Here is a 20,482-nt window from a genome sequence, read left to right as displayed (position 1 = left end):
CCTAGGAACAAGAGGAATAGTCATCAGTGATTTGCTGCCCAAGTAGGAAGGGGGTGTTGAGGGGTAGTGTACAGGGGTACGTCCTGTTTCTGCTGATGCCTTGGGTGATGAGGGTAGAGGGAACTTCCTGAATTTGGGTGATGCCAAACTGGCAGGAGATGCTGTCACGTCCGTGTCGGAGGAGTATTATACTGGTAGTCTTAAACATGAGCGGTAATCTGAAGAAAACACAGTTCAGTGCAGAGAAATAAAAAGCTTTAGTCCAATGGTATTTATCTCGATGCATATGGGATGGGAATGACTGGCAAAGCATCTTCTGAAAAGGATTTTAGTGGAGGACAACCTGACTGAGCCCAAAAGGCATACAGCTGCACTGGAAAAAAAAAAAGGCACTTAATGGGCCCAGGACTGCCAGCTCTAAGACAAATGAGGAGCACCTGCTGTGTTCTCCGCACATTTGGCATTAGGAGGGGTTTTGTGTTTACTCTCTCTGGCCCTGTATTTTGAGAACAACATGAACTGTACTGAATTTAGAAGACATCAGGGAGAATGGCCATTTAAAAATTACTATAAAAACAATTCCAGGCTAAGCCTGTGGAGAGAGAGATCGAGATGACCAGCAGAAGACGACAGAAGGAGAAGAGAAAAATCAACCCTTGTAGCAGCTGGAGGGACTGCTAGACTCTTAGCCACCACTTGGTGAAGTGCTGGAATAGATGATAAAAATTCTAGGCTTTCTCTTGGCAATTGGAGACTTTTGAGAACAGCTTAGTTAAAGGTCTGTTAAAGTTTTGATGGAGTAGATCATATCTGGGGAAGAACGATTAGTTGAATAACTTTCTCTCCAGTTCACTTCCGTGATTATTGTGAATTCTGGAAACCAGTTCTTCCACTAAATCATAGTAATACATAGTTCTTCCATAGTAAAACCAGTTCTTCCGCTAAATCATAGTAATACATAGTTCTGTTTTTTACATATGAGACTTACCTTGTCCTCTCCTTGATTTTTCTGCTTAATTGATGCGGTTTTGCTAATGTTCCAGTTATATGTTGTGCATTTTGAACGTTTAATAAGCTGTGGTGATTCTCTTCCTTCAGACTGATGATGAAGAAGAGTCTTTCATTTTGGAGGATCCCTTTCTCTTGAATATTGATAACACGGATACACACTCCTACGACACATCTTCTGTAGCAAGCTCTGACAGTGGCGACCGGGCACACCTGAAAAGGTACTGCAGGACTGATAGCCTGGGAGGTTAAATGATTTTGAAGGAGCAGTGCTTATATCCATTAAAAATGAATTCTCCTTTTTGGAGTGGGTAGAAGGACGATCCAAAGCTAAGAACAGTTGAAACTTCCTAAGTCACCTCCTCTCTGAGCTTTGCTATGAGCACACAATTTGTCTGTTACCTGGGTAGGAACCCTTAATTGCACACGTGGATTTTGTCTCCTGCTGTTATATCCTAGTGCTGAAGTCCCAGGGGGATGCTGCAGGGACTCTGGTGAGGCTGCTTTTGACAGAACAGTGTTATTCCTGCAGGATCAAGTAGGCAAAGATGGGATTTGTTTTTGCACTGAGGGCTAGCCTGTTTGAGCAATAAATGCATTTTATGGGAGATGGAGCATTTAAATTTCTCTGAATTTTAATGGAATCTTTAAAACACTGAGCCGTGATGACTTTGAAGAAAATCTTTCAAAGGTGTCTGATGACTTCCAGAGTCTGCAAGCAGCTGGTGGTTATTTTTAAAAGGCAAGTGAATTGCTCTCACTCCTGTAAATGGAATGCTCATCTTGACATCTAAAAGCAGCCTGGAATGTGATAATTAGCTATAAAACTGCTGACTTGCCTCATTAATTACTCAAATGATGGCCTGATCCTACATCCTGAGCCACTCCCACGGCCTTCTTATGTGCTGTAAGAAGTTGTGATTGTTGCATGAGCAATTGCAGAGAATATAAATGCTCTTAAGTGTGATGGTTTATGGTGGCATATGGTGGCGTACTGATTCACTGTCCCTTCTTTTTTCAAATAAGATGGTTTGTATTGAGGTAAATGGTACCTGGAGTGGCTTAAACATTTTCCAGTACAGAGTCGGCAGAAAAACCTGGAAGTGTTATTGTCATCTTTGGGTGAAGCTAGTTGCTGTGTTTATGGGTCCTTAGCCATAATATAAGCTATTAACAACATGTTTCTTCAGCGTATGTGTGAGCTACTTATTTGTGCACCTCTGGAGAGAAAAGAACCAAATACTTCCCTGTCAGTTTTGGAAATTTGTCTTTCTGGTGGTTGTGTGCTTGGTAACAAAGCTGCAACTTTCTTGGGGATTTTCCCTCTACTGTGCACTACAGCGTACTAAGGCTCTTTAGAAATAACTGTCCCCTGTACACTAGTTACTTTTTAAAGACATTTTCTCCATAAACAGAAACACTTAACCTTTCATATCAGATCAGCTGTGTTTTAATTGAATGTTATTTTTTAAGCATACATCCAGTTTTCCTAGGGGTCTGTATTCTGCTAATGAGCCTTTTCCAATTGTGTATTTTCCTTAGATATTCACCTTTAAAGGCTGAAACTTCCTGACTCACTGGAGGATTAATTAAAGAGCAACAGTCTTGCTTTCAGGCTTTATTAATAAATTCTGAGGTTTGCAGATATGTGCTTGAAACTGACAATTTGTTTGAAGAACAATTTTTTTTTTTTGCAGGACATGAGTTAAAAACAAATTTTATGCAGGCACAGTGGTGCATAGCAGGCTTTGCTAATAATGTCATGAAACCATTCTGTGCATGTAGGCCCCAAGAATAAGAATGGAAACTGCATGAGTTACGAGTGTATGCAGAATTTACCTGTTGGTTTCGCTGTGGGTTAGGCAAAGTTCCAAACTTCTATTCTGCTCTAATGCATTTGGTTTATTTCTTATTTCCTTAGGAAGAAAAAACTCCCAGATTCTCTTTCACTCCATGGATCAGTTATACGGCTTTCGCTTCTGAAAGGAATTTCTGCCCAAATAGTATCTGCAGCAGTAAGTGTCTTTTTCTCCTGGTCGCATCCATTAAGAAAAATTTGAACCTATTCTGGTGTGGAAGACTGTGTGTGTGATCTCCTATCTCCCCCTACTATTAGTTCTGGATAATACTAACATGTTGGGTACGTAAACTACTAACTAGTAATCCCTAGCCAGTAGTGAATCAGGTATTAGCTGACTTATTGCAGCAGCAATATGGTAGGTCCCTTTTAACACTGATTTGTGTTGCTAGATGTCATTAACCTTGGTGGGAAATGTTAATATAAAATGGTAGTAGTGCTATTGTTCTCCTTGCACGAAGATGCTGGAAACAGGTTTGCTTAATGCCTGCAGCAGGCACAGAACACACTCATTGTTCTGAGCCGAGTGAGGAGCAGGTTTGCTCGTTCCTGCGTCTGTGACCGCACTTCATGCATGGGAGGAAGAGAGCTGGTCTGTAAATCGTACTGCCAGGGGAAAGCTGACTGTCCAAGATCAGAGCTAAGGTGGTGATTTATCGAGTGTATGATTTCTGAAGCACGCAAGGTGGGCTTGTTAGAATGCAAGTGACTCCTCTGTGAGTGTTGTGTGATGGCTGTGTGACCAGGGTCTCGGTGTTAGTGTGCTGCCCCTGGCTGTTACTTGCGTTGATGGAGGTGTGGGTGGGCCGCCTGAATGGGAAGCTAATAAGGTCTGCTGGAGAGGGAAGTAGTCTTGTAATTGATGTCTATGCCGTGTACACAGAGAATACTGAAAACTGTTAGTAAGATTAGACTGTTTTGAGAAGAACACAGTAGCTTTTGTATGGAATTACAGGATATTCTGTTTCCGCTCCATTTCTGTGCACTTTTTCATTCCTTCTGGGTGTTTCTAGCCAGTGGTTCCCTCAGCGCTGTCTGCCCTGGTGGGACTATTAAAATGCAACTTGTATTGATTTTTGTGCGTGTTGTAGTTCTAATTATTAGAGACATACACGGAGCCGAGAGTTCTGTCTCTCTTACTCATGACTTGTCCTGTTTTTCTAGGACAAAGTGGATGCTGGCTTGCCCACTGCAATTGTAAGTACTCTAACAATTTTCAAGTACTGTATAGTTAAGTTTTCATGCAAGGTTGTTAAAGCAGTAATTTAAGACAGCTGATAAATGCATCTTCCTTCTTAACCTTTCTAAGAATTTTCAAATATGAGGGGTGAGAGAAGCAGCATGAAAGATCTAGTTCCTGGGGGCAGAGTTCAGCCTTTCTTAACAGCACAGCTGCCCCTCTGCTGATCAAGCCCCACACTCTCCCCTTTTTCATGTCATCGCTAGGGCTTGTTAGTTGAGCACCTAACCTTTCCCGTAAGGTAAGTGTTCATCTGTTGAACACATTGAATCTCCCTAGCTATTTCTTCTTTGCCAGTTATTGGTTTGACTCCTAACAATTTTTTAAAGAAACTTAAACTGAAGTGCTCATAAAGTGATGGGTTCAAAATCTCTACGGCTCTGATGTAACTGAAATATGACCTTAAAATATAAAATTTCACTAAAAGCCTGTCTGAAAGATACTACTGCTTAGCAATTTGCGTTAAACTTCTTAAAGCAAGCATACTAATTAAAATATGTCAGAAGTGAAGCTGCCTATAGTTAAAGGAGAAGAGAAACATTTTAAGGAGGTGAAATACAGCAAGTATTTGTTCTGCCCTTGTGAAATGACTTTTAATGTTTTATGAAGAAACTAAAGATGTGCTTGGTCACTTTGACTGTAGTAGCAGCAATCCATAAGAAATTATACTTTTTGTTTAAAAAAGAAAAAGGAGAAAAACCATAGTCACATCTAAGGCAAAAGGTTGCACAGCAAAATTGGAAGCACACTGTGTCTGATGTGCACATAGGATAAAAACCTGTACTTACATACTCCAGGCATTAAAGCACTTAATTTTTTCAGTCTGACTTACACTTGCTAAGAAATAAAAAGTAGAACGTTAATGTATCTATAGCATTATGTGATTTCTATTAAGTTTTATTTAATTGGGTGCAGGCTTGCAAGTGCAATAGAATCTTGGAGCTATGTTTAATTCCCCATGGAAGGAAATTGGAGTCTCTGGGCGTGGTGTGGACTGTCTCTGCAGGGGACCAGCACTGCCCAGGGTTGTAGAAGAGTTCAGATGTGGATGTAGCAGCTGAGTGAGAAAAACCCTCTGAGTATTTATACTCAGCTACCACACCAAAAGAATGAGGCTGACTTTACAGAGAAGGAATTTCACTGTGGGTACCACTCTGAGCATTTGAATTTCAAACAGCAGAGGAAAAGGCAGCCCTCTGAACTTGATCTGTGGGATGGTCGTTCAGGTGTAATACTTCTCTAGCTTTCATGTAGGAATTGCTTGTCACTTATAAATTAGAAAATGGTTATATCTATAACCTTCTAAATCTTCCCCTTTTGGCAAACTTTGCATGAGTGTAGTGAGGGTTTAAGTGGTGGGTTTGTGACTGACATTTCTTCTACTTTCAATCTTTCTGCATGACTATTTCAGGCAGCATCAAATCTGATAGCAGTGGGGACTTCCCATGGATTAGCACTGATATTTGGTAAGTTAAAAATAAAGTTTTGAGTTTTTTGCAGTTTAATGATCTTAAAAAAAACCCAGACAAACACAAGCAAAAAAACCCAGCCTGAATTAGAACTGCAGGGTGGATTTCTCCTAATATGTTCTGTTTGTGCTAAATGTGATTTTCTTTCAGTAAAGAAATAAAGCACAAGTAATATTTTAGTTGTCCTTATTCACATATTTCTTCTGCTTTGGGGGGGTTGGCACATTGATACTGAGAAATTTAGCTCTGTGGCAATTGTCTAAAGAGCCTTTTCTATGTTTAAATATAAATTACTCTGTTTTCATGTGGAAGAAACCAGAACCAGTATACCACCATCATCTCATACAGTATTAATCTTCTTCTCCCCTATGACATAATAGCTGCCAGCATTAGGGAAATTAAAATGTGTTCCTTGGGAACTGGAATGTTTCTGACCCATGGCTACCTGCAGGCTTGCATCATAGGTTTCTCCTTCCCTGACCTTTCCCTGCACCAGTCACCTCTGTGTCCCTTCATTCTGTTATTCTTTCCTTCCTCTTATCACCAAACTCTCTTAAAAAAGTTTCTGAGCTTGTCCCTCTGTTTATCCAGCTGGGCGAGAGCAGCTCGAATTGGTCCCATACACATCGAGTTCTTGCGCCTTTTGTCTATGCAGCACCAAATTCTTAACAATTCTAGAAATTTCATTATCTTCTTGTCTTTTGAAGTTTGCTGAAATTATTCAAGAGACCAAAAGTTACGGGGGACAGGGTTACAACAGAAGGACGGGAAAGACTGTGACAGTGTAAGACTCACTTTCCTGGGTATTTAGACATTAAACTATTTGATGCCATTTTCTTAATCCAGGATTGAAACAATTACAGGATGTGCTTAATTGGAATATAAATATCTTCGTCCCTGCTACAGTCAACACAAGATCTTACTGAGTTTTTAGTAGTAGATCTTTGTGGTTTTTCTAAAATTTGTCTAGTATGTGAAGATCTCCAATACCACTCCTATGGAACACAGTTTTACTCTGATTTTCTTGTTGCTCTCTCTATATGCACACAATATGAAGTTAGTAAGCCTTTAAACAAGAAGCTGTTCTCTGCAGGTGTCATAATAGAGAGAGATTATTTTCAGCATTTTACACTCCAGAAGGGGCTCTAGGACTCTATATAAGCATGCAAAGAGGTCATTCTTACCTTTGTCGAAATTATTTCTGCATCAAGTCCTGTTTAAGAGGATGGACCACTGAATGCCTGAATGTCCAAGATGCTCTGGTATTTCAACTGATGTGTTTTGTAAGATTTGTTTGTTTTGCTCAATGCAAGTGTGTTTAAGCAAAGGTCTCTTTGTTACACCCTTGATTGCTTTGGACCAACATGTTTACTGTTACTTTGGCCACTATCTTTGCAAGGCTGTGTAGTCTGTAGTTATTCAGTTCATTCTGTAGCCTTTAGGAAACTTGGCACAATACCAGCTTTCCGCCAATTGGCTTTTATTAAAATAAATGTCAGTGCTTTGAAGAACTTCTCTGCGTACTTGCAACAGGGCCTTTCAAACTTTCTGATCTATTGAAACATATGAAGTTATTGTTATTACAGCCACGTATTATCACAAGTGAATGAAAATTATTACCCCCCTCTGTTCTGCACTTGTGAGATCACATCTGAAGTACTGTGTCCAGTTTTGGGCTGCTCAGTAGAAGACAGACATCGATGTACTGCAGTGAGCCCAGTGGAGGGGGGTCACCGAGATGATTACAGGGCTGAAGCACATAATGCATGAGGAGAGGCTGAGAGAACTGGGTTTCTTCTGCATGGAGAGGAGGTGGCTAAGGGGACATCATGTTGCTATCTTCTACCACCTAATGGAAAGGTATAGAGAAGAGAGACTCAGACCCTTCTCAAAGGTCCATGGCGTTAGATAAGAGGCAGTGGACCCGAGTTGCAACATGGGAGGCTCTGATTAAATTTTTCACCGTGAGGGTGCTGAAGCATTAGATAAGGATTGAGAGAGGTTGTGGAATCTCCGTCCTTGGGGATATTCAAAACTCAGCAAGGCCCTGAGCAAGCTGATCTTGTTGACTTTGCTTGGAGCAGCAGGACTGGGCCACAGACCTCCACAGCTCCCTTGCAACCGAAGTTATTCTGTGAGTCTATGCTGTAATTTAAAGGTGATGAGGAATGGAAGTGCGTCATCCAACTTTGTTTCAGCTACGAGCACGAATGCTTCCTGGACACTTCTGTTCTCTGTGACTTTCAGTTCTGTGACTAAAACTTGGGCGTTGACCCCAGTGCTCTCAGATCTATTTGCAAAGAGAGAAATCCTCGCAGGATATGGCTGTACAAGGCCTTCTTGTGTGCAAAGAGAGAGGATTAGTGTTCTGGCTTGGTTTTATTCTGTAATTTAAACCAGCAGTTTATGTCTGTAGACAGATCAATTTCTGTACTTTTTATGAAAACATTTTGTCTACTAAGTGTGTTAATTAGGATGAGATTTATTCCCTGAAGTTTTATAAGCTGTGTGCATGGTTTATACTGTACAATGGAAACAGCACCTTTTTTTCCTCCAAAAATGTAGGTCCATTTTCTGGTTGAATGTTGCTGATGTTCAAATTTCTCTGAATAGTTTTGTATCACTAGCAAATTTTTTAACGCTTTGTTTTTTCTTTCTTATAGTTGACTTTATGTAGCTATTTCATTTGTCTCTTCTCGTAAGTCCACCTGTACCTCTTGACTTGTCTGCTTTGTCCTTTTTAAGGAAGACTTGGGCAGCTTTCATTCTGCTTTTTTGAATGCTTCTGTTGGCTCTTGAAAAATTATCATGGGACAGTTCTCAGATTGCGCATCTAATCTTTGAAAAACAGTATTTTTCTTGTGGATTAGAGTTGGATTAGATGGCAACTCGTTGACACCCTGTAAGTGTTGCAGAAGTGTTGGTAGGAAGGGGTGTCTGGAGGCCCGTAGTCACCCCCTGTCTGGTGCAGGACTGTCCCCAGTAACTGGGTCGGGGCAGCCCTGGCTTTGTCTAGCCAAGTCTTGCAAAACTCTTACGGATGGAAAATACTGCCCAACAGGCAAACATGCATGCACACACTCCTCTGGTAGTCTGCTCCAGGGCCACATAATCTTGCACGGAAAAAACTTCCTAACAATCCGTCTAAACCTCTCAATCTGCCATTTCTGGTATTTGCCGTTTGTTACGTGATCTGACATTACTGAGAAGAGTTTGGTGCTCTCATTTTTTACCTATCTTTCAGGTAGTTTATCTTCTATTTTGATGCTTTGTTACCACGTTTGGATAATGACAGTTTTTTGTGCCTTAGGAATATGACCCTTGTTTCTAGTGCTGTGCTCGCTTGGGGGATTTTTTTTTAATATAGATGAGGGCCATCCTTTTGCCAAATTCTTTCTGAAGCTTATTTGGAGTTGTGAGCATTGTGCAAATGAACAGTTATGCTGTGTGCCGTGACTTTTCTTGGGGATTGCTAGCTGGAGTGGAGAAGTGCTCTCCCAGCAAGCCTATAACAATAAAGAAATAATCTTTAGAGGTTTTTTTTCTCCATCTTTCTAGAAGAGCTAAGAGGTTTTTACACTACTCAAAAACTAGCCCTTAAACAGAACTCACTGAAATGTGTTGTTTTTCATGGAGACTTTATGTCCAGACATAAAATTTCTATATAGCTAAACTTTGTTTTGATTAATGTTGAACCATTTATTTTCTCTGTTGGCTGTAAAACTTATGGTTAGTGTCTTCAGTCTTTGTTGAGGTGTGGGGGTAGCACACTCTGTTGAAAGAACAGGTAGTGTAAGTACTTAAAGACAGCATTAAAACTAGATTTTGGGGACTGTTGTCCTTGGTTGTTTTCTGAAGTTAATGGGGAGTTGGTGGTTGGTGGTAACTTGAGAATAGTTTTACCAGTTATGTCACTGTGAACTTCCAGTTTTATTTCCTCTCCGATTTCTTTTTTTTTTGTTTGTCTTCAATACAATGAAACCCAAATTTATAAACTCATTTTTCTTCAGTGATTCCATATGCTGTTTAAACCGCTTGATTTTAAAACACTAGCTATCACAGCATCCTCTCAGTTACTTGAATAAATCAAAAGGGGAAATGTTAACAGAAGGAGACACCAGCAGCAAAATCTGAATCTTCTCTCTGTCTTTGAAGATTATCACATATATGCTGTTTGTAACTTCACTCCTTTCTTTTATATTGATTTCTGGCTTTTTCTTTCCTCTTTTGGGCCTTTCTGTGTGGACTGAAAAGGAAAAGGTACAGTAACGCTGCACTGTGCATGTATCCTGCATGAACAACTCCTGTCTTGCCCAGTTTGCATGTTGTCTGTGCCAGATAAGCGGCCAGTAAGGGAGCGCAGTAACCAGTCAGTGGGTAATACTGCTGGCCAGCCTGGGAATTGGTTATTGAGTTCATGTGCATTGCACACTTCCATATTCTCCAGGCAAGAACAGCAGAGAAACAGGTAAAAGTGCTATTTATAACGTTTTAGGGCAGCAGGCCCATAGCTGTTTGTGAAGGCATCATTTCGAGGCAGGACAACGGCTTTTCCATGAGATCACCATCCATCTATTTCTGCCTGAGAGTGTTGAGCGGGAGCACTGTGGAGTAGGAACCGAATTCAAAGAACCACAAGCCAGAAACTCTGTGAAACCCATGCAAGCAGACAGCAACTTCTGGAAGCCCTGCTCAGGCAGGGGTTATGAGGAGGGAGCAGTGGGTTCCTGGTGTGGTAGCCGCAGGTGGTCTGACTTAACCCCTGCTCTGAGTAATCATTTTCTTAGCTTAAGCTGGGGGCAGGGAGTGGGGAGGAGGGTTCAGCGTGCCCTGGCTTAGATGACAGCTGTTTTGTGTTATTGGGGGAGATGGAGTCTGCAGTCTCTTGTCCTCGGGATCCCCAGTTCCAAGAGGGGTATACCTCCTGGGAGAGCATTTACTGGTACTGTGCCTAATACAGGGGGGAGGAAAGGACCTGTTTGTAAAATTTGTAATGTTTGAGTAATTCTGCAGGAAATAAAGCAGGCCTTTCAAACTCAGGGACATCATGGCTTAAGGAAAAGATCTTGATGAAAACCTGGTGATCTGAGAAGTAATAACTTCTGGAGTGCTATGCTTATTCCTTTGTTCTGGAAAGTGACTTATTTCATATTCATAAACTTGTTTTTATTCTTTACTTGTAGAGCTGTATCAAGGTGCCATCTCATTTTGACTTCAGACTTTGAGAGCAACACAAATAGTTGCTGCCAGAAATTTTTCAGATGAAGAATTGCTTTCTGTAAATTGCAAAATTAAAAACATTTTTTTGACAATTGATAGCCACCTTTTTTTCAAGCATTTGGAAAAAGCTTTTTTTGCTTAATCTTAAATGTGCCTTAATTCAAAGCTGAGAATATTAGTCTGGAAAATCATCAGATCAGCTTTTTATAACTTTTTGCTTTTATCCATTTTTATTTCTCTACCAGTTGATTAATAGGAGCTCATTGATTCAGGCATCTTGCTTTGCTTTGGAAGCAATTTTGTCATCTTATTTGTAGTTAGTTTTTTAAAAAAAATCTTACCTAATGGCTCCTCCTTGTGTGTCATCTTTTGACTGGCTGGAAACAAGAACAAGTACTGGCATGGGTTTCTCTGGGGTTAGCTTTCCAAGTGATCATTTCTCAACTCTGAGAAGGCATCTCTGGCAACAACGGGCACTTGCTTTTTAGGAAGGAATAACTTGAGTCATACAAAGCATTTAATTTTGGAGTGGAGTGGGGGTCTTGTTTATTTTGAATTGACATTGTGGGTGAGGGAAGAAGAAAATGGATTTGAAAGTTCGTGTGGGTATACGTATAAAGATGTAAAGCCGGACTGAAAGTAGCAGTGATTCTGAAGCTGCCACCCTTTTCAGAGAAAGCTGGGAAAGATTCTCCTTTTTCATGCCTTACAGGAAACAGGTTATTGGTTGACTTACTGGCAGGTTTAAGCCGAAGTGGAAGGAACAGAATGCAATTCGCCTTTAATAGCAGGAGCTGCAGTATTCACCTTATTTTTAAACATATTTCTATGGTTAGCACATGTTTTTTTTGTAAATGAACTATATTTCCAGACCTCTGGAACAGGAATTATTTCTTTGGGACTTGAAGGACACCATTTGGAGAATACCTCTCTGGGGAACTTGTTTTCCAGCTGTAGCTCTATGTTCTCTGAGCTTCCATGGAAATCTTCCATGATTTTTCTTCTTTTTCTTTGACCTGTTCTGATCTATGCCATGTACACCCTTGTCACAGTGCTGTCAAGGTGTTTTCTAGTAGCATGGCAAAGGATGATTTTTATTTCCATCACATGGCTTCTGCTTTCATCTTACCCTAATGAGGAGAGTAGCGTGCAGAGCAACGGCCTTAGTTTTAAAGCATTTCCACTGCCTTGTGCTTGGTAATAGAGGTGGTGGCTGAAACACCCTGCCTGGCCTCTGGAGCAGAAGGTGCTGTGGTTTGGTGGCTCCGTGGCAGCACGCTGACCTTCAGGAAGCTCTGCGTTGTGCTTGATGGCAGATGCAATGAATTCCATGTTGCTTTTCTAATTTCTCGCTATAGTGATACTGAAGGAGTTTTGGCTCCATGTTCCTCTTATGTATTGAATGATGGCAGCTGATCACAGTGTGGACACCTGAATTCTGTACATCCTTTGTTTAGTTAAACATGAGTGTCAAGGCTTATAAAATTTCGATGTCTATTTGAACAGTAACTTGTGTGACTGTCAGAGCTTTCAGAGCTGCTCCTGTACATGTAGGTTCAGCCGGTTTGAACCCTTACATTCTCTTTGGCTTTCAGAGGATTTTATCTTGAACAATGTCATATTCATTTGGAAAGCTAATGAAAAGTAGTGTTTTACACAGTTTCTGATTATTTAACTGTGAAAAATAATCTTAATTTACCTGTAGGTTAAAAACTGAACATCTCCTACAGTAGAAGCAGTATCTTTATGAAATGTTTTTAAGTGTAAACAAGCAACTATCAGATCTCATTTGAAAATGCAACTCCCTTGTTCTGTGTTTGGCATAAGCCAGGCTGCAGAGGAGGAAAGGGGAGATGCTTCCTTCTTCATGCAGCATCAGGTGTTGTGCTGGCAGGCACAGCAGAGCAGAAGTACATGAAGAACAGATAGCCTTTTCCAGAACTGCCTGGGCTGCTTGTCACCTGTTGAGGCGATGATGATTTTTATTGATACGGTCAACCGAAGACACCTTTCTCTTTTCCCCCCACAGATTTCAAGAGCAGAGCTCTTCAACATTCACAAGAATACTGATGTCTCTGAGCACCCATAACATATGCTGTCCTCTTGACCACTACTGTCATCATGTTTTAGATCAAAACTGACAGTTTTCTGTAATACCTGAGGCTTCCTTGTGCATTTGCAAGACAGAGCATGGCTTTTCTGTCTCTCCCAGGCCCGGTCTCATCTGGTGTGCAGAACAAGTGGTGTTGTAACACCCTCTCTATCCCTACATCTGTGCTACCCCTACCCAGATTTTGCAGGAAGAGGAATTTTTTACTTTCTTTTGGGCCACTACAGCAGACGAGTTTATCGAGGTAGATGCAGTAAAACAAGGAATAGAGTGGAAAAAGTATTTGAATTTGGCCCTAGCCTCTTTCTCCTCACCCTAAGCAGTGCTTTCGAGTAATCCGTGAGTTCAGGTACTCTTCTTGCTAGTGTTTATTTCGGTCCTTCCACTAATGCCTCTTCATACTGGTATAATTTGAAAGGTGACTCCCACTGTGTGTGCGCTCAGCCATCGATGTGTCTGTGCAGATTGATGAGTACATCACTTTGTATTGGGGAAGAAATGAGAGATACATTCATGCTCTGTTTCACATCTAGCACATTGCTAGTGGTGCTGCAGCTTGGAGAAATGCGTCCCGTGCCTTGGGCAGTTCTTCCAGGGCGTTTTCTGGTGCTCAGCTGCTGTCTGTTCCCCTGGATCCTGTCCTTTCCCTTCCTTGCTCAAAGTGAAATCCTGCACACAGTGTTATTGTGGTGCTTCTGATGTATTTCAGATCTCTAGTCTTCATTCCAACAGTCCTCACAAAGCATCTTTTCTTCTTCCCCCACTCAAAAGCAGGACAAAAACGGAGAAAGGTGGAAAAAGCCGATCCAGAACATCTGTTTTCTTAGCTTTTAAGAGCAATGCGCCAAAGACAGGCAGAAGGTTATCATTCATAGCGCCTGAAGTCCAACATCTTATAAAGCAGTTTTTAGTCTCTCGTGGTGGAAGCACACAAGAACTTAGCACAGAGGTGCCTGTTTGTTGTCTGCAGGGAGCAGGCAGGGCATGGCCATGCAGCAGCCCGGTCCCCTAGGAGGCTGTGCAGGCGTTGGCACCTCCTTTGCAGTAGCCTGTGTCTCAGGAAAGGAAGTTCTGTCACGGTGTGGTGATCATTACTGTTTCCTTATAAAGTAAGAGCTAATGTGCACTAGAACTCATCAAGCATTTTAACTGTGCAGCTTGGGGACACAAGTTCGTTTTCCCTCCAGCTTCTGGCCTTTATCAACAAAACCAAGGAATAAAAGTTATGTAAAATTACGCTTACCGAAAGCCTGAGTTGGGGATTTGTAGTTGATGTTCAGATCGGCATACAGAAGTATAAGGCTCGGAAGATAGAATTGATTTTCTGTCATCTTCCTTGCTACAACTTAAGCACTGTTGCAGAATAGTAAAAGGAAAGCTAGATATTGCTTTGATTTTTCTAGTAGTTTCTTCTTCAGTTTGTAATACCTCTGCATTTCCATATTCCCTGTGCCTGTTTTGTACTTCTTAAAATAATTTTTGTATTTCCCTGCAAGACAGTGTACTCTCTACTAACATGTGCTCTCACCTTGTAAACTCTATTTTAAGAACTTAACTGTAAGCCTGTCAATCGTTATTGTACCTCAAGTGAATTGTATATGTAAATAATTGCATGATGTTAATTTTAATCATTGCTCTTTCTTTCTCTTTAATTTCTTACTAATTGTTTTGCTGTAGATCAAAACCAGGCTCTTCGGCTGTGTCTGGGCAGCACTGCTGTTGGGGCCCAGTATGGGGCTATCTCTGCTCTCAGTATCAACAACGACTGTTCGAGGCTCCTGTGTGGCTTTGCGAAAGGACAGGTAATTCCCATAGGATGAGGTGGTCCAGTGCTCTGTCCTTCTGCAGACCGTTACTGAGAGACTATCCAGAGGTGACAGTAGCTCCAAGCCAGCACACTCAATATGTAGCTGTTTGTTAGTTGGTTTTGTGCTGAGAAGCAGTATGCATGGCTTGATCTGCCCAGAGGTTTTTTGGCCAGCCAATTTCTGCATCCAATGAGCTAACTCAGACAGATTGTTTGGGGTAAGTTTCTGTGGAGGAAATGGGTAATGCAGAATATAGTGAAGGATTCGATTAATTGTGGCTCATTGTGACATAAGTCCCGCTCCTGATAAACTGAAATGTGCGATGGCGCACCAGGACAACCAGCTTAGCCTTTCTAGGTCACTTTGTGTGGTCTGTGCTTTGTAATTAAAGCTAGTTTTTACTGTGGTGATGACTTGAAATTCTTGAAACTCATATCTAGCCCCAAAGTTCATTTTTACCAATACCTTACTTCTGTTGTGTGTCAGAAGCAGCATAGCTTTTGAATGCAGGGGAAAAAGGGTTTGAGTCTGCTGTTGTAGTTTTATGCCTGTCTCTGAACATAAAGAGAGAAAGCGATTCCTGAACAAAAGTTATAAGACTCAAACGAAACCAAGATGGACAGAAGGTAACTTGGTAAAATTTAGAGGTCCATGGAATGCAAAGGCGGCTGCTTTGGTTTTCTTTTTAGTTTCATTTCCCTTTGCGCCTTTGACTTTCACCTTCATTCTAGATAAAACACATTCCAGTGCCTATGACAGGGTAAATGACAGACTGCTCCAGACCATGTGGAAATACAGATTTGATCCATGCAGAGTAGGGGCCAGTTTTAAATGATACTCAGATAAAATATATCGGAGCAGCAGTTCTGAAACATCTGGTCTACAAAGCTTTGATAGATGATTTATGGAACCATATAAAATAGTATTTCCAATAAAAAGTTTGATTCAAATTGTAATCTCAGCTCTTCTGGGCTAAATATTCCTCAGTCATGCAGTAAGTAGTTTGGGACTTCCTGCTTCTTAGTTGAGAAATTGCCTGAATTCAATATCCAAGTGCAAGCCAAGCTGTATACTCCTACCTGACCTGTCATGCTGAGCCAACGCAGGAGAGGAGTGACAAGGTTCATAGTGGAGATGCTTGAGTTTTGCTAGTGGGTGTTAGCAGAGATTATTCAACTGTTCACTGATTCTGTGAGAGAGAAATGCGTTGAAGCACTTGAACAGTGTTGTGTGGTAGCAAAGTTACCTTACATTCTTTAATTGTGTTATCAGGCAGATAGCTGTGAGGTGAGTTCGGGCAGGTGGTGAGAGCTTGCCCTAAGGACATGATTCAGAGTTGTGAAGATAACTGTAATGTTGTCAAGGAGACTATAAGCAGATAAGTAAACTGCTTGTAAAAACAGGGTAGGAACAGATTTCAGATTACTCTTCTATGAAGTGAAGACCTCACTACCCCAGGATGATACTGGAAATATAGAAATTTATTGATGTACTAACGCACAAGGTGATGGAGAGAACTCCTTGGCAGTAAACGTGTACTGAGAACAATCTGCTTGCAGATCACAATGTGGGATCTGGCCAGTGGGAAGCTGCTACGATCAATAACAGATGCCCACCCACCAGGAACAGCCATTTTGCACATCAAGGTAACAAATACTACATGTACTCCTTGTATACTACTTTTTTTTTTTTCCTTTAAAACACGCTTGTGTTCAGTCAGATGTGTTGACTTTCCTTGTGTGTAGTACTTTTAGATTTACAGATGAGAGCAGCTACCTAGGACTATGGCGATAGTATCCAGAGGTGAGGAAAAAATGAGTGGACATTCTATTTAAAAAAGAAACTGAGTATTTTGAGGGCTGAAATAATAGTATTGGCTGGGAGTTGTACTATAACAAATAACAGTTGTCTGTTATAACTCCTCTCTCTGATGCCAAAATCTATGAAGAATGAGTTGCTAGAATACATTTCTCTAAAACTTGCAGTAGTTTGAACTGGATACATGACTTGCCAACTTTAAACTTAAAGAGTCTGAAGTGTAGAAAGTAGCTTCTGTAAGCAGTTTTTCAAATAACTTGTTGGGAATGTTTGGGTTGAAAGAGAAAACATCTATGGCTTCTTGTTCAACATAGTGTTGTCGTCATACACAGAAACTCATATCTGATTTTGTGCATGGCTTTGTTTTATATGGACATCTCCTACCAGAGCATAATGGTCCTTGGCAGCATGGTCAGAGCAGTGACTTTGGTGCATCACCCAAACTCTCCTCTCTCTTCTCCTTTCCTGGACCTTGCTGAGACATCCCAGACCCATACCGTGTCACACTGGAACTAGTATAGTGGGTCTGGTGGGGCACGTTGCTCAAGGACAGGTTCTTATGTATTGATTGGTCTGACCTGGCTAACCAAAAATGTTTTGTGGGCGTGAAGGTGCCCTCTTACTGCTGCATCTTCCATGCTTCCATCTCTGGCATCTTTGCCCTGTGCATAAAGATGAATATTACCCTGCGCCAGGTCCTCTGCTCCTAGTGGCCCCCTTCTCTAGCTCATGACCTGATGGCAGTACCAGCATTCAAGAGTGTTTGGACACTGCTATACAGCCCAGATGCTTGTGCTGCTAGATGCTGGGTTGCAAAGTCCTCCAGAAGGGTGCTTCAGCTGTGGCTGTGACCCGTTCTTATCTTGATTATTTGGTATCGTTAGTAGTCTGGATGCTTCTGATTTTGGTCTGTTTGTGACTGCAGCCCATTCACCAGCTCTGGCACCAACTCATGGGCTTGAGGCTGTGAGCTGTTCTAGTGTAACACAGGTTTTGGTATGCTGTAGTTCTGAGCTGCAATAGAAAGTAATGGGACTTTGGTAGCAAAATCTAGCAAAATCTAGGGCTTGCCAGAGGGGTGAAGATGAAACACAAAACCTTGCTTTTCTACACATCATAAAAAAGCCAGTAATTGTCTCAAGTCTGTATGTTAAAGCTGTCTGTCTGGTAGGTACAATGCTTGTACTTTTGTGTGCTGTTAATAATGCCATAGCATACATTTTTTCTATCCATTTTTTTTGTATTTTATTTCTTAGTGCCACGTTTAATCTAATTATCTGCTCAGTTTACAGATGACCCGACACTTGCAATTTGCAATGACAGCGGAGGCTCCGTATTTGAACTGTCATTTAAGTAAGACAATAACTCTAAATACTCATAGAAAGTATAAGAAACTAATGCTGGGTTATAGTTTCTCAAACCTAAGCAAAAAAACCCACTGGAACCAATAAAGCTACTGTCTGAATGTTGAAGGTGTAATTTAGGGCTGCAGTATAATTTCACAGCTGAAGCAAGGTGCTATCTGGCAGTGTAATAGTCAAAGAATAGCCTAAGTTATTAAGGTATCAATGTATTGTCCAGAATCTTGGCATTCCTCGTGGGCTCTTGGTAGTCGCCATAAAAGCGCTGCCTCTTGGTTTTCCTTGTTTCATTAGTGAGAGCTGCCCTGCAGTAACTGCTCGTTTTCTTCTTGGCCTCCTCAAGAGGAGGAGGGACAAGGAGGAAGGATTGACAGTCTAGGGAGTCTGATCATGTCCAGGAATTTCCAAAACTTTACTGTTAAATAAGATCTTAAGAATTCTTGTCTGTATCTGGGCAGCTGTATGGGACTGCTTCCAGTGACACACTAAGTGATCCCTGGAGCTGCGTAAAAGGCTTTTTAAAAACAATATTCATGAAGGATCACTCTTGAGATTTCATGAGAATGTTGGGCTGATCCTTTCTTGATAGCTGGCCACCAAGCTGATTTCTCTTCTTCGCAGGAGGGTTATGGGAGTGAGAACGTGTGAATCTCGATGTCTCTTCAGTGGCTCAAAGGGGGAGGTTTGCTGTATTGAACCATTACACGCCAAGGTTGAGCTGAGAGACCATCCTATCACCCAGTATTCGCTGCTGGCCATGGCCTCCCTAACAAAGGTAACTTGCGGCTTGCAGAAGGCTTTGTGTGAGAAATCACAAAGGAGAAGTGTTCTGGTATATACTCAAACATTTTACTTCGCCTCTTTGTTTTTCTTGAAGATACTGGTTATTGGCCTGAAGCCATCTCTGAAAGTGTGGATGACCTTTCCCTATGGTCGTGTGAGTAATGAAGCCAAACAGTTGCTTTTTGGATTATGGCTGCGAATGGTTCCTAGAGTGCAGGGGATGAGATTAGGACCAGGTGTTTGGTATCACTACTTGCCACAAGGCAGAGTTTACTATGTGCTGGTAATTGCAGTGATAATCTGCAATTTGGTCTGCAATTGGTCTGATGTGTGCAGATTGTGGGCAGAGAGGAGGTGAAAAGGCTGCTTTCAGCTGTAGCTATGTGAAGATGCTGAATTTCTCCAATAAGTAGGAAGGGAGGAATGTAGGAGCCCCTCAGCTTCTTGTCTTCCCTGCTGCAGCCTGGATGCACCCACAGATGGCATGTTGACCTGATTATGGCTACAATCACCTCGGACTGGGGCCATTGCTTTACATAAGAATCATGCAATAGAACCCTTAGTTGCAGGGACAGAAACAAAGTGCAATTAGAGCACTAAACAGTCTTCTAAACTCTTGATTATTTGCTTTCCCTAGTCACTGGTATAATTCCTCTTGGAAAAGCAGCTGGGGGAAGGTTGGGAGAATGGAGACAAGGCTGCTAGCAAGCTGCAGCTTGTCGTAGTCCATCAATCCTTGTGAGATTGAGTCTACATTAAGCAGCTAGGACACAGGTTTTGTTCTGACTGGCCGTCCGCTTTGCCAAGAGACACACGTTGCCCCTAAACAGTGTGGCTGGATCAAAGAGCATAAGCTACTGCTCAGCTGCCAGCAGACCAGGAAATTGCTTTACAGCCTGTGTGTGTACATGGCAAAGTCAGTGAGTAACACCTGATGAACAGCATGTGTCCTGGAACTGAGGTTCTACCTTGCGTACCTTAAATACTGGCTGTGCTTTTTGTCTAACAGATGGACCCTTCTAGTGTCCCTCTTCTGGCATGGCACTTTGTGGCTGTACAGAACTCTGTGAACCCCATGCTTGCATTTTGTCGAGGAGACGTCGTTCACTTTCTTCTGGTAAGCCTTGGATGTTTTATTCTGCTTTTCAGATAGTCACGTCTTATTCACATATTCAGTTGACTGAGCCTCTGTCTCAGTGAAAATATGATATCTGTGGATGCTAGGGATGCCGCTTGCAACCAGCTTCGGAAAACAAACCTGTTGGTCATTGCTCTTCAGCAAGCAGTGGTGCCCTTCCCTGAGAATCTAGAGGCATGAGCTTTATGCGTTCCAGAAGTGTTGATTTGCAGCTTATCTCATTTTTACTGGAGATAGAAGAATGTGGATTGTTTTCAGGGAGATCACATGGGTTTGAGATACCATTTTATTTTTTGTTTTAAAACATGAGTCTGGAGAAAACTTGTATAAACCACTAAGAGACAACAGCTTTCAGGTCCTGTTGGCATGTGACTTCAGGGCATGCCGCTCATCCTGTTTAGATCTGCAAAAGTTACACATGCAGATACGGTTGTTTGAAGATGATTTCATGTCTGATTTCAGTATGAGAGCAGTATCTAGGCTTCAGAAAATCTGGCATTTTGGCTTTGGAGTGCTAAGCTTGTTTCCCAGCTCTGCTATCATAGAATCAAAGAATGGTTTGGGTTGGAAGGGACCTTAAAGATCATCCAGTTCCAGCCCCCCTGCCATGGGCAGGGACACCTTCCACTAGACCAGGTTGCTCAAACCCCCCTCCAGCCTTGCCTTGAC

The 20,482-nt window shown here is 41.7% G+C and overlaps 1 protein-coding gene across 1 annotated transcript; it reads left to right on the top strand.

Moving 5' to 3' along the window:
- Nucleotides 1-1,098: 1,098 nt before the first annotated feature.
- LOC104078144 (vacuolar protein sorting-associated protein 8 homolog) lies at nt 1,099-19,792 on the top strand (the record flags this gene model as incomplete). Its single annotated transcript, XM_009579676.1, has 10 exons — nt 1,099-1,229; nt 2,930-3,023; nt 4,031-4,063; nt 5,518-5,572; nt 14,583-14,707; nt 16,273-16,359; nt 17,817-17,884; nt 18,514-18,667; nt 18,770-18,829; nt 19,685-19,792. Coding segments are annotated over 10 exons (915 nt in total), but the record flags the coding sequence as incomplete, so codon positions are not given.
- Between the last annotated feature and the right edge of the window lie 690 nt (nt 19,793-20,482).

The sequence above is a fragment of the Fulmarus glacialis genome, unplaced genomic scaffold (assembly GCF_000690835.1).
Source record: "Fulmarus glacialis isolate BGI_N327 unplaced genomic scaffold, ASM69083v1 scaffold10036, whole genome shotgun sequence".
Taxonomy (NCBI): domain Eukaryota; kingdom Metazoa; phylum Chordata; class Aves; order Procellariiformes; family Procellariidae; genus Fulmarus; species Fulmarus glacialis.
Note: the sequence above shows the minus strand (reverse complement) of the source record. Positions and strands in the feature narration are given on the sequence as shown.